Source organism: Amblyomma americanum, chromosome 2, assembly GCF_052857255.1.
Source record: "Amblyomma americanum isolate KBUSLIRL-KWMA chromosome 2, ASM5285725v1, whole genome shotgun sequence".
In the NCBI taxonomy this organism is placed as follows: Eukaryota; Metazoa; Arthropoda; class Arachnida; order Ixodida; family Ixodidae; genus Amblyomma; species Amblyomma americanum.
The window spans coordinates 132,336,882-132,350,323 of NC_135498.1; the positions used below are offsets into that span (position 1 = coordinate 132,336,882).

A 13,442-nucleotide genomic window follows, 5' to 3' on the forward strand; every position below is an offset into this window, starting at 1 on the left:
TTCTTGCTGCCCTGCGCGACATTCTGCGCAGTTCATGCTCCTCGTCGAATTGCTGTTACCTTCCTTACGTACATACTCGACGTTAATGCTCCTTTTTATTTTTTAGGCTAAAATATCGTTCAGATTTTTCTTTTGTTTCGCTTTTTTACACACACTTGAATGATGTATATCGAAAAATACTAATTGTTATTTCCTGCTTTATGCTTTCTTTGTTGCTCGGTTGCTGTGCACTAACTGCTGTTTTTATTTCATGGAGTGAGACTTTAGCCAATCTTTGTGCACAGATTTTAGTGCGATAGCGCTTACAGTGGCCATTCCCCGCATTTGGCCGTTGTGTATTTGTCTGGCTGTTCATCTGAAGCAGGTTTTGTGCAGGCTACTCACCTGGCCACCAGGTGGTGGGCAACCCACACATCGTATCAGGCGGCAGCCCATTTACTCGTGACAGGTTGCTCGGGAAGAGCATTGAAACCCGACACAAGCACCGAGACCTTTTTAGCGGAAGTTGACAGCTCCCTCTCGCGTGTTCTTACTGTTGACCGGATCACATGTGTACTTAGGTACGTTAAAGATTTTTTAATCCTTTTAAATATTAATTCTGACGATGGCTTACAGATGGGAGCTAATGAAGTGTTAGCGCCCTTTGAATACACTTCCAATAATTTGAATTTTACTTTTGAAATGCCTGAAAACGCCACTTTGCAGTTTTTATGCTTAAAATTGTTTTTTAACGAAGGGGGCCACCTGTGTTGGACCTACACCCCAAGATCAAATAAGGCTCTTTTACAGTTCGATTCGTGCCACTACAAGCTAGTAAAACGGGGAATTGCAGCTTCATGCCGCAAATATTCAATCATTAAGTCCTGGCATCACATGTTGCAGTGCAGTTTTAGTGGTCAAGTAAATCGGCTTCGCCCTAATGGGTTTCTTCCTGTTCTTCTCATGGCTGTTGCGGAATGATTTTTGTAGACCTTATGGTGAAGTTCAAAGAAACAAGAGCTCGTTGAATGCGAGTGGCGAAAGTGCGAAGTTCTTCCGTGTGTGCACAAGACATCGCACAGCCTGAAGAAGGTGTCAAAGAAATTCGATGTGAATGTTCTCTTTTCCGCGCCATGCAATCTGTCTCGTCTCTGCATTTTAACGAACAAAAGCAAAAGTAATCAGAAGGAAGCGGGATGTAGGATGGACCACAGATTCAATTACGTGCCCTGCAGAACAGCAGTTTTTTATGAGACTCCTCTCAGCTGCGGTTCCGTATATGTAGGACAGACGGGACGTTGCTATAACAACCGTCTTCAAGAGCACAAGAACTCGTTGTCTTCACATTGTGGGCAGCACCTGCCAAGACACTGCCGGTCTTGTGAAAAGAAGAAAAACGAAAAAGAGCAATGCATGCCACTTTTTACGCATAAAAAGATTATAGGCCGTGTAAGGGGCAAAAGGCACGTGAAATCATTGAAGTCTTGCAGATTGTAAGTTATGGCCTGATAAGTTTAGTGAGGCATTGATACACCTGTATAAGAAAGAGCATCACTTTCTTGGTTTGATTAGATTATTGCGTTTAATGTGGTACTTTGAGTGTTTGTGGCGCATGCGTTTTGTATTTGAAGGAAAGGGGTTCCACTTCAATATATCAGTTTTTAGTCTGAGCTCATCCTGTTTGCGTCTATCCTGTGTCTTGACACCTGGTCAGTTTTATGATTTGTAATAATGTCATACCAACTAGCCCCTCATCGCTCACTCTTGGACTTTATTGGGCACATCATGTGCTTCTGCAATAAATGTTTTTCACCAGGTTCTGCAAAAATATATGCTGTCTCACAAATGGTTAACCATGCAGAGCAGCGCAATACTGAAACGCATCACGCTAGCGCACAGTTCGTATTTGGTCAGTTACCCAAATCGACTGACATCTTTTTGTCGTACTTCCTCCAGCATTTCGATGGAAATGACAAATAAAAATGCAATAACAGAGCGATTGAGCTGACGTTGCGGTTTATTTGATATGCAGCGCAATTCTATATTCAAAGAGTGGTTTTAGTTCGAAAACTCAAATGTCACCAAACTCTTTTTTTTTTCGCTAGGTGTAGCGCAGATGCAGGATATCCGACCGTTTTCAACCAAAGAGCAGCGTGTTCGCATCTGCTTTGATACATGCTTGGAATGACATCCATTGAAATCTTTTGCGACTTTAATGATATATGATCGCGACTTTTGTGAGATGTCTGAATGCAGTAGGGCCGCAAAATATTTGCCTACGAAGGTACAACCCTCAAAAGATGGCCAAAAGTTTTTGAGAGCACATCAAGATTCCCTTGGGCACAAACCAGTTGGGCGACCTGACTTCTTTACTTTATAAAGTAAAGAATTCTAATTTTTTTTCTATACGTACCGTAAACGACACATGACCTTTGAATCATGCCCTTGTGGAGGGCTCCGAATTATTTTAGGCCATTTGTAGGATTGATTATTGGACACTGGTACTGCACAGGCCATGGGCGTTTTGTATTTCGGCGCCATTCAAAACACGGCTACTGTGGTGGTGATCCAACTCACGACCTTGGGATCAGTAGCTCAACAACAATGCCACTGAGCCACAGCTTTGCGTTGTTGTAGTAGTTAACGAGCACTGACGCTGCGTGTCCATGCGCAGGCCGGCGATCTCACTACGACGTACATCGTTACCCGTCTTCATGCCCCTTCATGTCCGCCTTTGTTAGTAAGCTTGGAGTTGGCCTTCAGTAATGCGTTTCGCAGATTTGCCGCCGTATTCTGATGTCGCAACATCCTCCAGCCCTTTTTGTTCCCTTAATTCGCGCCATCTAGTGGCTGCGCTCCAGGCTATGCGATCCTGTCTCGGACCTGCTGCGCTATAAAAAGTGGCATAGGTCTTTCCAGCTCGTGATCCAATATTGGCGAGGGTTTCAACTGCGGCTGGGTACTAGAACGCGGATAGCGCAGCGGTCTGGCCTTCGACCTGCATGAATGAGCTTCTGCATTCTTCCTCCTGTGTATACTGTATAAATGTATGGGTACACAGTTAACTTTTTATACCATTGATTTCCATTCTGTTTCCTTATAGTTTTTCTCTGCTTACTCATCCTTTTGTCTTGGATACCCTAATGTACAATTCTGTACTTTTGTCTTCGTGGCCAATATTGTATACTCTTTTTCTTCCTCCTGTTATTTTATATGTACTCGCCGGTCAGACATCTGCTTGCTCCATGTCATGTTTGGCACTGTAGTTCCTATTCCATTCTTGTGCGCATATCCTAGTAAACCTTGCATGTCGAACACCTTTCCTTGGACAATGCTACGTGTGTGTTGTTCGTTTGGCGCAAACAAGCTCTTCGCAACTCCGCCTCATTCTTTGTCTCCTAAATGTGGTTTGCATCAAAACTTCACGCTGAAGCCATTCTGTCCTCCTTGACATGACCTTACGAAGTTCGCATCTCGGGCATGAGATTTTACGTATTAAATTGGCGCTTTCGTTAAATTTTCAACTTTTGCGAATTTCAGGCCGTGTATATTTTTCTTTGATTACCTTTATACCCGAAAATCTGTAAGATACGGCCTTGCTCTACATTTATTTTTTCTCCTTTCTTTTCTTTCACCGCGGCTTTAAAAGTTGACAAGATGTACCATGGACTCAGCGCCAAGCAGGCCTTCGTCAGTGGTGAGGCCTGGATAATGCTTTTTCTTGCTGTCGCCCTGCAGTAGGGATATTACAGGGGTCGATGATCCCAAACTGATCCACGAAAGCAATGACGCAAAAACATCGAAACGAAGAAAACCGATCTGAAAGTTATTACCACAGTAAGCGACTTTAGACATTACATGAGAATACAATATGAAGGTAGAGGATAAGCCACCATGTGTTTTGCACAAAAACCTCTCTGCAAGATCGCTACGTGCCACCGAAGAAAATTAGCATGTTCTATTTAAGAACGCCTGCTTAGGAAAAAATTGAGCTTGCAACATTCTCGAACGATGGCATTGGAATGCACCATCACAGTCAAATGAAGCCAGGTAAAGGGAAATGAAGTTAAATGAATATAGGCGAGATTTTGCTTAACACTTGCTGCTGCGTATTTCGAGCTAAACGACCGACCATGAAATACCTTAGTAATCAGCCTCACTGAAGTAAAGGGTTGATCTATAATTTTTTCACGTTTCTTTTAACGACGAAGGTACAACTTTTGGTGATGACGTCACACTTTGCCCGTTCAGATTACGAAACCTTAATTATATTCATATTACATCGTGGTTAGTAAAACCGAAGTTTAACTGCAGCACATACAGCAGATATACTGATATTGAGAATAAAAATACTTGTCCATTTCAGCCGCCATAGCACCACGAAGCCCTTGATGGATTCCAACCAATGCTAGCTGATAGAGCTGCTTGGTTCGCCGACGCCGCAGACCATTGTTGTTTGCTGTGGTGTTTATTGCACTGAAGACTTGTTCTATATACATGAGCTATTTACAAAGATTTTAGGAGCGGGCATTAAAACCATCTCAAAAGAAAACACTTCAAGGCAACATATCACTTGCAGAGAATCGTCCTGTGTAGAGTAGGACATGTTCAAAAGCCGAAACTGGGTTACTTAGAAGTTTGGCGCACTTCATACATCAGTCTGTCGTTGCAGTGCATTGTAAGCGATTCTCACGACGTTTAAAGATACCATACCAGTGTCTGCTATTCTGAGGTGTGTTATAGTGAACACTCAGGCGCAGAATTTAGAAAAAAAGTCATTATAAAATCAGTGCTCCTATGGCTTAACGTTGCGTTCAACTTTCTCACTCTCTGCACTTGGGTTTTTTCTGCCGCACAACTCTTGCGTTGCGAACAGAGCAGCGGCTGCCAGGCTGAGCGCTCCCAGCATCCTGTAGTATCCGTCGTAGGAGCCTCCATTGTCGCGAAACATTCCTGCGTGTAGGCCGAACAAGAAAATGACGTCATGGTTGTAATACACGTACACGATATTTAGGCCGTCTAATTTTCTTATTTTAGTAAACCCTTCAAGTGCTTGACTTTATAGTATTGGCAAATGATGCCGATTTTTCAATGCCGCGCATGCCCCTTATACCCTGTGAGCTGTTCGCCTGTTCGCCGACCTCTTTTTACTTTTCCTTCCAAGACTTTACATCCGACTCCAGTAGGCCGCTAGGCCACTATCGTGAGTAAAGGCGCTTGTGGCGCAGGGATATAATGTAGCAACCGCTTCGATCATAGAGTAAAAAGAAATGTCAGTGATGCAAACGATGCAACTTTGTCCATCGAGGGGTTCGTGTGACGCTCAGCAATTTAATGTAAATACCAAATTTTCTTCATCTGTTGCAAGCTCTAAAGTACCTTAGCGGATCTTGTAATTGGTCAATAAAAGCAATTCTATATGCGATATATTTAGACTGGCTGACAAATTAAAGGAATATTAGGGCCACTATGACTGGTAGAACACCTAATACTTAAAACTGTGGAAACGTGCATCGCTTTTTAATCCACCCTTTGCTCACGCTTTTGTGGATTGCTAGGCAGAAAAACGGCGAACTTTTCCCTTGAGCAAACGTTTGTAAACATGGGGTAAAAGCGCTTATGTTTGCGATCGCTGGTGGTTTCATGCCACTTTTATCAAGTTGAAACTTCGAATTGGGTTTTTTAGCGCGAATATACAGGGTATCTCACCTATGAAAATTGGAGAAAATTTAAAGATAGGTATTTGGGTTTGCAAGAGCTCTTTCGTCGGCTTAGCAGATTTAGCATTTTGAGTGGCGGTGTGCATCAAAAGGGCTAAAATGCGTTAACTATCAAGGTGATTAACTAAACGTGGTGGTTAGTTTTTAACAATGGCAGTTACCTTTCTAATTTCTTGTGGGTTTGTAGCCCACCGTAAATACTATTCGCAGCAGTTTTCAGAAGTTCGAAAATGCCTCTCTTGTCGCTGCTGCTGTGCACTGAATTCGGGGGCGCACACGGGTTAATATTGTGTGTGTCACCTGCTCTTTAAACAGCGTCCAGGTGGCAGCAGTAAGCGGCCAGGGAGCACGTGACAGGCGCGCAACTATGTGAGGCGTGTTCATGGAAATGGCCTAAATGGTGAGTCTAACTTTAATGGTAAAAAGTTCACTCGGAATTAATAAAACAGTTAACTGGACTAATAACCACTAGTCACCGCTCTTTCTTTATGGACATGACCACAGACAATCCTATGAGGAAGAAAGCGGTCTTCTCACTATTTTTGACATTTAATAACGATATTAACTGAAACACACTCCAGAATTCATGCGATCTTTGGTAGTCCGCACATGTTTGCACGAACGTCGGCAGTCTTGTGTCATGGGGAATTTTGTATGCGACAGTAAAAGGGGACCAAAGCTCTTGTACTCACCGACTATCATAAGGCTCAGCAGAGACACCGGCAGCATGACGACGCCAACGATTCCGGAGGAAGCCGCCGTTCTCTCGACGCCCAGGTACTCGGCGAGAACCACTTACCTTATGGACAAAATATATCCATGCGACACTCCGACCACAGTGGCGAGTGCAAACACGCCTTGAAAATTGGTCACTTGTGGCATGGCGATCATGGCGGCACATATGGCGAGGAAGCAGAGGACGTACAGTGGTCGGCGGGTGCCTGGCATGCAGTCGGCCAGCAACGGCACCACGACGCGGCCGGCGAGCTGGCCGACGGAAGAGAATGTTATGAGGTGCTTGGCTGCGCTGAGCGTCATGCCTTTGTCTGCGCCATAGTCGATGATGGTAGTGGAGAATTCGACGACCGTGTAGTCTCCGACAACGATGGCGCCCAGGAGGACGTAGAAAGCCGGCATGCGGAATAGCTGCAGGATGTTCGTCAGGGACCTGCTGTCCTGCTGACTTGCTTCATTTGCGTGGACAGGTTCCTGCGTCCTTCTGGGCTTCCATAAAATATAAAAGAGAAACACAGAGAACATAAATTCAGTCGTATAGGAATCAAATCTGAATGCGAAATACACGAAAACAGTTTCGTTCTTCAGAATCCTAAGTGTTGTCGAGGCTGCTGTATATGATCGCATGAACGCGATAGTGCCTAATAAATTTTAAAAGCAGCAAGACCGACGGCATAATTAGCATTCGTGGATTCAAAATTCGCTGCTTAGGCGCACTTAGCAGGAAACGGTTAGGGGGCAGAAATACTACCTGGTTCGAGAAAACGGCCTGGATAAGTTGTGCGGAGCCTCTTGCACGGTAGGAACTAATACCATTTCTGAGCAACCAACTTTGTAATTCCGAAGCCCCACCACTTCTCAACCCCGCCATCACGCGAATACTGAGTCTCAGGAACATAATTTGATTTATTGAAACTGCGAAAGTCAAAAAGAGGGACCGAGCAGCCGCGAAAAGGTAGCGTTGAAGAGAAGCGCCTGCGTATGTTTCCGCTGCTTGCAGAGAGCCTGATTCTCGTCGTAGTTAGTCGCAGAAACCGCCTTGCCGAAATAAAAGCATAACGCACTTGAAACCGGAACAATAATTTTGATCCTCGAGTATATTTCCGCTCCTAGGAGAAAAACGTTTTGCGGTTATTGCTTTCTCGCGAAGCTCCTAAGGAACTGTGCCGATGTTCAAGCAGCTTTAAAGTGCTTGGAGGAATGATGTGTCGAGTGCCTCTCCGAGAGTGCGAGCTGCTGGAGCCCTGCTTTTTGTGCCTGCCGCCGTATCGAAAGAAACCAAAGGAAACGCCATTTTGTACTAAAGCGCTTGCAATTACAGGGTAATTTTTCAACCTTTACAGATTTTATTTTCAAAACTGAAAGAGGTACGGTGGTGTGGTCTGTTGAGCTGGAGGCAAAACGCGACACAAATTTGCAAACCGGCGGCATTATTTTTTGTGCTGGGATGTCAAAGAAGAAACACACCAAATTATTCCCTGCCGCCACCACTTCACGGTCACCAAATATTTTTATGTACCTTCTGTAGACGATCACCAACTAGTCTGACATCAGCTCTTGATAAAAAGTACTGCTGAATATCAACACTGTGAAATTTAATAAAACATGAAACTTAAAAATGGGGCATTTTGCTTAAGTAGAAAGATGGGCTAGTTTTTCATGGTACGCAGAATTCTTTTTTTTTCACCGCGAAATGCACGGGTCAAAGATGGGATATACAAGCCGGACGAACGCTGGGACGAACGCCGCGGTATCTACTTTGTCCGGTATATTTCGCGATCAAAAAAAAATTTCATGCTATGTTGTGTTAGCCCGCCTCATGGGGAAAAGTGAGACAGTGCACGGGGCAAAACGGGACGCCCTTACAAAGTCAACACACCATCCATCCTCGCGTTGAATGCTCAAGAAGTTCGCTGCACAGACATCTTGACAATCTTACCGAGCCTATTCCAATTGCAGTCCGTGTACTCAGACCAAACTCGATAATGTTTTGTTCAATGTCCCACTACAGTCCGAGCCCTTCTATCACCGGGCTCTGCGTGTACCAATGTTTGAATTTCTTGCCTTCTTCGCACTTTGTTTCTCTTTTAATGTCACAGCTGTTGCCATTTCACTCAGCTGTGTTGAATAGACATGCGATTAGGTTCGATTCGTAGCGCGTGAACAGTAGGTGTTGAATGTGATTGTATTGGCCAGGCTGAGCAGTGCTTCTTATATATTTTAATGCGTTTTAAAAGGCTGTTCATGCCCGCCTGACAGCGTGCGACGCTGAAGTTCACAAGACGTTTGATACAGGACCCGCCATTTGCATTCTCCTGTTCTCGTTACTTTTGCGAGGTAGGCGCATTTGGACACAGAAAAATGCTTGATGGTATGACACCAGCACTGTAGTTGTTAGCCTTTCAAAAAATGGCACATACCCACACCAGGGGATCGGCCTAGAATAGTGAGCCAGAGGTTGCTATTCACCTGTACTCAATAAATCAAAAGAAAAACACGCTGCCTGCGTTTCTCCAGAGCTTTCATAACCCTTTTGTTGATCAGAGCGGGGAATTCTTGGTAGAGCGTTAGATCAAGCAACATAGCAATCACATTTACACTAGTCCCTGCAGAGGATCACTACACAGCGTCTTGCCTCACTCGTAGCCTGCTGTTCAAATAATCCTTTCTTCATTACTCGAGGCGCAAAAACTCTTAACCTTTGCTAACGATACGACCACTAAACGACTATCTTGCTTCAATACATGCTGTTATGATGAATTCAATGTTGATTGAGCTACGAAGTTTTGAAAAATGTGGCGTGTAGAATTTCGAGCTCTTTCGACTGATTTGCAGTTCAGCTTGGCTTGCAACGAAATTTTTTCCTCTGCCTAAGTGCAACCTATCTCGTAAAGTTGAAAAACACTTGAGCGGAGATGAGTGGAATTAGGCCACCGAAATATGAAATTAGTTTGTTTAGTAATTCATAAGTTAGGGTCGCCAAATAACAAAGTGCCACGTTTGGCACCACATGTAGCTTGGTGTTTAAACAATTATTTATTAATAACCTTTTTTCCGACACCCCTGAGCTTCGTGTCTGGTAAAACAAATAACAATGAACAATAAAACATACAAATAAAATCTATTTTTGGTACGGTAAATTTCGGTTTCCCGCAGGGATCAATTCTGGAATCACTTTTATTTATTTTATACATTAGTGACATTGTCAGCATTCTATTAACTCCTAATATTAATATGAATGCCGATGATACTAACGTCTTTTTTTCTGGCTCCAATATTCAAGTACTTGAACACCAATCTAATGCCTGGCTTAAAGAGTTAGTGATTTGGCCCTCTGTTAACCAACTTCAGTTAAACGTCAACACAAAGTTTATGCTCATTCATCGACAAAACAAACCATTAGATCATCATGTCAAATTAGCTTTTAATGACTTGAACATTGAGCAAGCTCATAGTTCATAGTTCATAGGTGTGTATTTTCGCAATTATTTGGGCTGGACAGATCATGTAAACTGCATTAGACTAAAAATGGCCAGGTCTATTTGTGTTGTCTATCGCATTAGGCATCGGCTTCCACTACAGGTTAGAAGACAATTATAGTTTGCTCTTGTTAATTATGGATGGATAGATAGATAAGGCTTAACCCTTTAAATCGGGCGGTGGCTCGAGCCACCTAGCCATGACTTACGAAATTTTACTCTTGTCTTGACTTTAGCTACCAATCAGATAACCTTTGCTTGGTTACTTCTACCCGCTTAAAATCTACTTTCTCTTTACCGTCCCTAAACCCCAATGCCTTGAATAAATCAACCCCGCTGCTTTCCACTGTAGGATGAATCCCTTTACAGAAAGGTATTAAGTGTTCAGCCGTTTCCTGCTCCTCTCCTCACGCGACGCACAACGTTTCTATCTCATGGTACCTGAATCTATATGTCTTAGTCCGCAAAACTCTCCTCCTGGCCTCAAACAACAAGGAGCTTCCCCTACAATTATCACAGATATTTTCTAGCTTCTATACTGCACTTGTATACTACCTTGTGTTCCTACCTTGTATACTGCAACCTGGTGCGGGGAACCTGCAACAAAACAGATTCGTACAAATTGTTCTCACTTCAGAAACGAGCTCGGTGTTCATTATTTTTAAGTCCAGCTGCAAAGAAAATATTTTCGGAACATTTCATGTTCGCAATTTCTTTCATTCCTACAATTTGAGTTCGGCTGTTCACTTATTTTATAAAGTAAATCATACTTTTGGTTCTTTCCAAGATGCTTATAATTCAAGAAGTGTTGTGAATGGTTTACGCGCGCTTGATTTGAAATATAATTCAGTATTTCGGGAGCGCTAAGGAACAAAGTGTAGTGTTTTGCCCCATGTCGCATTCTGCCCCACTCTCCCCTGTATAGCTCATTCACTGCAACAATAGGATGAAATTTTTCATTTTTTATTTTATGGGGCCCTTTTATATTGTTAAACTAATGGGTATCAACCACGAATGTTAGCCTCGTTGCTAAATCTTTATAATTTGGCAGTCTGGTTCCAACAACTGACCGCTAAAAATACGCGTTTGAGAACTTGAGTTGGCTTTTCCTCCTTATCTAATCAGGAAATTGCGTTTTGAGTCTGGTGTCATCACCCAAATTAAGGTAACTACTTCTAAATCACCAAACACGCCAACTGCGCTTGTAGTTTTCTAGACGCAGTTGTATATCTCTGCAATGCGGGAATACCCCTCCAAATCGTATTTTTGACGTTCGATATTTCGAAGCAGATTCCTTTTTACGAAAATTTAATAACTCAGCTGACCTTCGGTATTTGGGGCTTTCAGGTTTGCAATAAAACTTTGCCTCCTAAAATGCACAACAAAAAAGTTTAGCATTTAATTCAGGGTGTTTTTAGAAGGGCTTACCCATACGCGGTACGTAATGTCCGCCTTTGTGCACAATCTAGCTAAACAGACCGCATCCACGTATCTCTTTTAAAATAAAAATCTGCAAAGGTGCGAAAATCACTCGGTATATAGAAGTTGAGTTCAAGCCGGCTGCGCTTTGCTAACGAGCGCCGCAAACGCTTTCGGTGCTTGAGCCGAACGGCGAACTCTTGCGGGGATCATTCCTCTTGGGAGCCAGGTTATACAGCAGGCACCGCGCTTTTGGGCTGCTGACAGACTGCCGCTTACTATGTCAGAAAAAGAACCAGTGCTCGTTATAAAAGCGTTTCTCCGCAACGACGGCTGTACTTTCGAGAGGACCACAAATCAGCCAATCTTGCCTTGTTCCAAAAACTGACCAGCTGATGAAATAATGAAAGAAGAGTTATGTGGGTGCTTACCGAGAGTAATTTTCATTGCTATTCCTTTGACTTAATTTGTTCTTCTCGCTCGTAACAAGGTAATTAGCTTCTATGACATTATTTATTATTTGTCTCTCTGCAGACTGCATTTTTTTATTAAGATAGACCGGCTGTAATGATGAGCCACGCACCTGCTGGTAACAGGTCAGTGACTGCGGCTAAGCAATGAACAGTCTCAGGACGAAGGGTATGCAAAGAAAATTAAACTTATTTTGAGTCATGTTTTTAAGTGCGCAGTGCTCAGATGCTGAAATATCTTCCTGAGCAGGTAAAGCTAAGAATGTTCTCATCAAGAAATTCCGCTACATCAGTCAATAACTTTGTCTACGAGCATGTCTTACGAAGATGTTGCAGAGAACATAGTACCACAATTTTAATTGTGCTGCCTTATTTAAAAAAATGGGCTGCCCAAACCAAGCCGGTTTCGCTTTAAAGGGACAATGTGTAGTAAAATCAGGGTGGGGTGTGAAGTTCCTTGAAGTTGCTTACCTTGTAATAAAGGAAAAATAAAAGTATTATTATTATTATTATAAGTTCTCCATCGCAATGAAGTGGGTAGCCACAGCTAGCGCCAAACAGGGCTATTTTGATATCATTATTACCTTTGTCTCGCACTGAGATTAATCAAGCTCATTTTGGAGAAGTATCCGCCGCATGGAAGCACAGCAGTGTCAAACATGCGTTCACTTCGCTTCTCTACCTTTTCGCGTATGTCACGGCAGCATAGCACACTGGACCGGATCCGCAGTTTTATAGAAAGTGCGGGTTGGTTCTTTTCCTACAGAGTGTGGTCGGAGATAGGTTTCTGGCCAGCATCAGAATTGCAGTCGTGTTCATGAGGACGCCTCCGTAGATCAGCAGCGCTCCGTCCAGAGCATACGTGTCCACGAGACGGGCCAGCACAAACTGGCTGATGATAGCCGATAAAGCGTAGGCGATGAAGATGAACGACGTTGCCACTGTCTGGTATTTGTCGAAGTGGTGCAATATGTAGATCGCGGACGACGTTATAAAGATTCCATGGGCCAAGCCTGCGCAGAAAGAGCGGGCAAATAGTTTTACAAGGCTCTATTCCAATGACATGAAAATAGTTCAGCGAAGCTTTTTGGCGCATATGTTCTGAAATTTTATCTTCGAAGCGATAACATGGCTTTTAACATAACATAAACATAAAACGTAAAACGATAACATGGGCTTTTTGTATTGTTTTGTCACGCTTAACGCAACCAGATTTAGCTGGAGATATTGTAACCGGGTGGAGTTTATTCTACGATCTTTGCGATTATTTAAGATGTTTTAGACGCTGGCGAACGACGGAGGTGAAGATGGAGGACAAACGCAGCTGTGTCCTGTACGCTGTCAGTGCCCGTAGAATAACTCTATGTGGTCGAAATTAGCCCGGAACCATTCAGTGTAGCGTCCTCCATAGCCGTTACCGCTTTGTGGCGTTTAGTTAGATAAATCAGACTTCAACTGGGCGCGGCCGAAAGTGTCGGGGATTCCGATCGACGACCGCCCCGCTCAGCCGCTGCTAGAAAGCTGCGTTCTTAGGAGAGAAGTTTCGCCCATATAGAAAGTTATCTAGTTTAATACCAGTCTGCCTGCCTCCTTGTTGACTACCTGATGTATCCGCTACGTGGTGTCTATAGTGGAGTTGC

At 43.4% G+C, this 13,442-nt stretch overlaps 1 protein-coding gene across 1 annotated transcript; it reads right to left on the reverse strand.

The window, feature by feature from the left end:
- Positions 1-4,172: 4,172 nt before the first annotated feature.
- On the reverse strand, positions 4,173-10,739 carry LOC144121809 (uncharacterized). The gene is made up of 2 exons (XM_077655212.1): positions 6,392-10,739; positions 4,173-4,932 (listed from the first exon to the last, which is right to left on the reverse strand). The coding sequence occupies exons 1-2, from the start codon at positions 6,426-6,428 to the stop codon at positions 4,775-4,777; spliced, it is 195 nt and encodes a 64-aa protein (XP_077511338.1). The 5' UTR covers positions 6,429-10,739; the 3' UTR covers positions 4,173-4,774.
- Positions 10,740-13,442: the final 2,703 nt, after the last annotated feature.

What these genes read in the sequence shown, in the direction of transcription:
- LOC144121809 (XM_077655212.1), bottom strand. Translation starts at nt 6,428, where the DNA reads ATGCTGCCGGTGTCTCTGCTGAGCCTTATGATAGTCG. An exon ending in GCTGAGCCTTATGATAGTCG is followed by an intron (nt 4,933 to 6,391) that starts GTGAGTACAAGA and finishes GCCTACACGCAG; the next exon opens with GAATGTTTCGCGACAATGGA.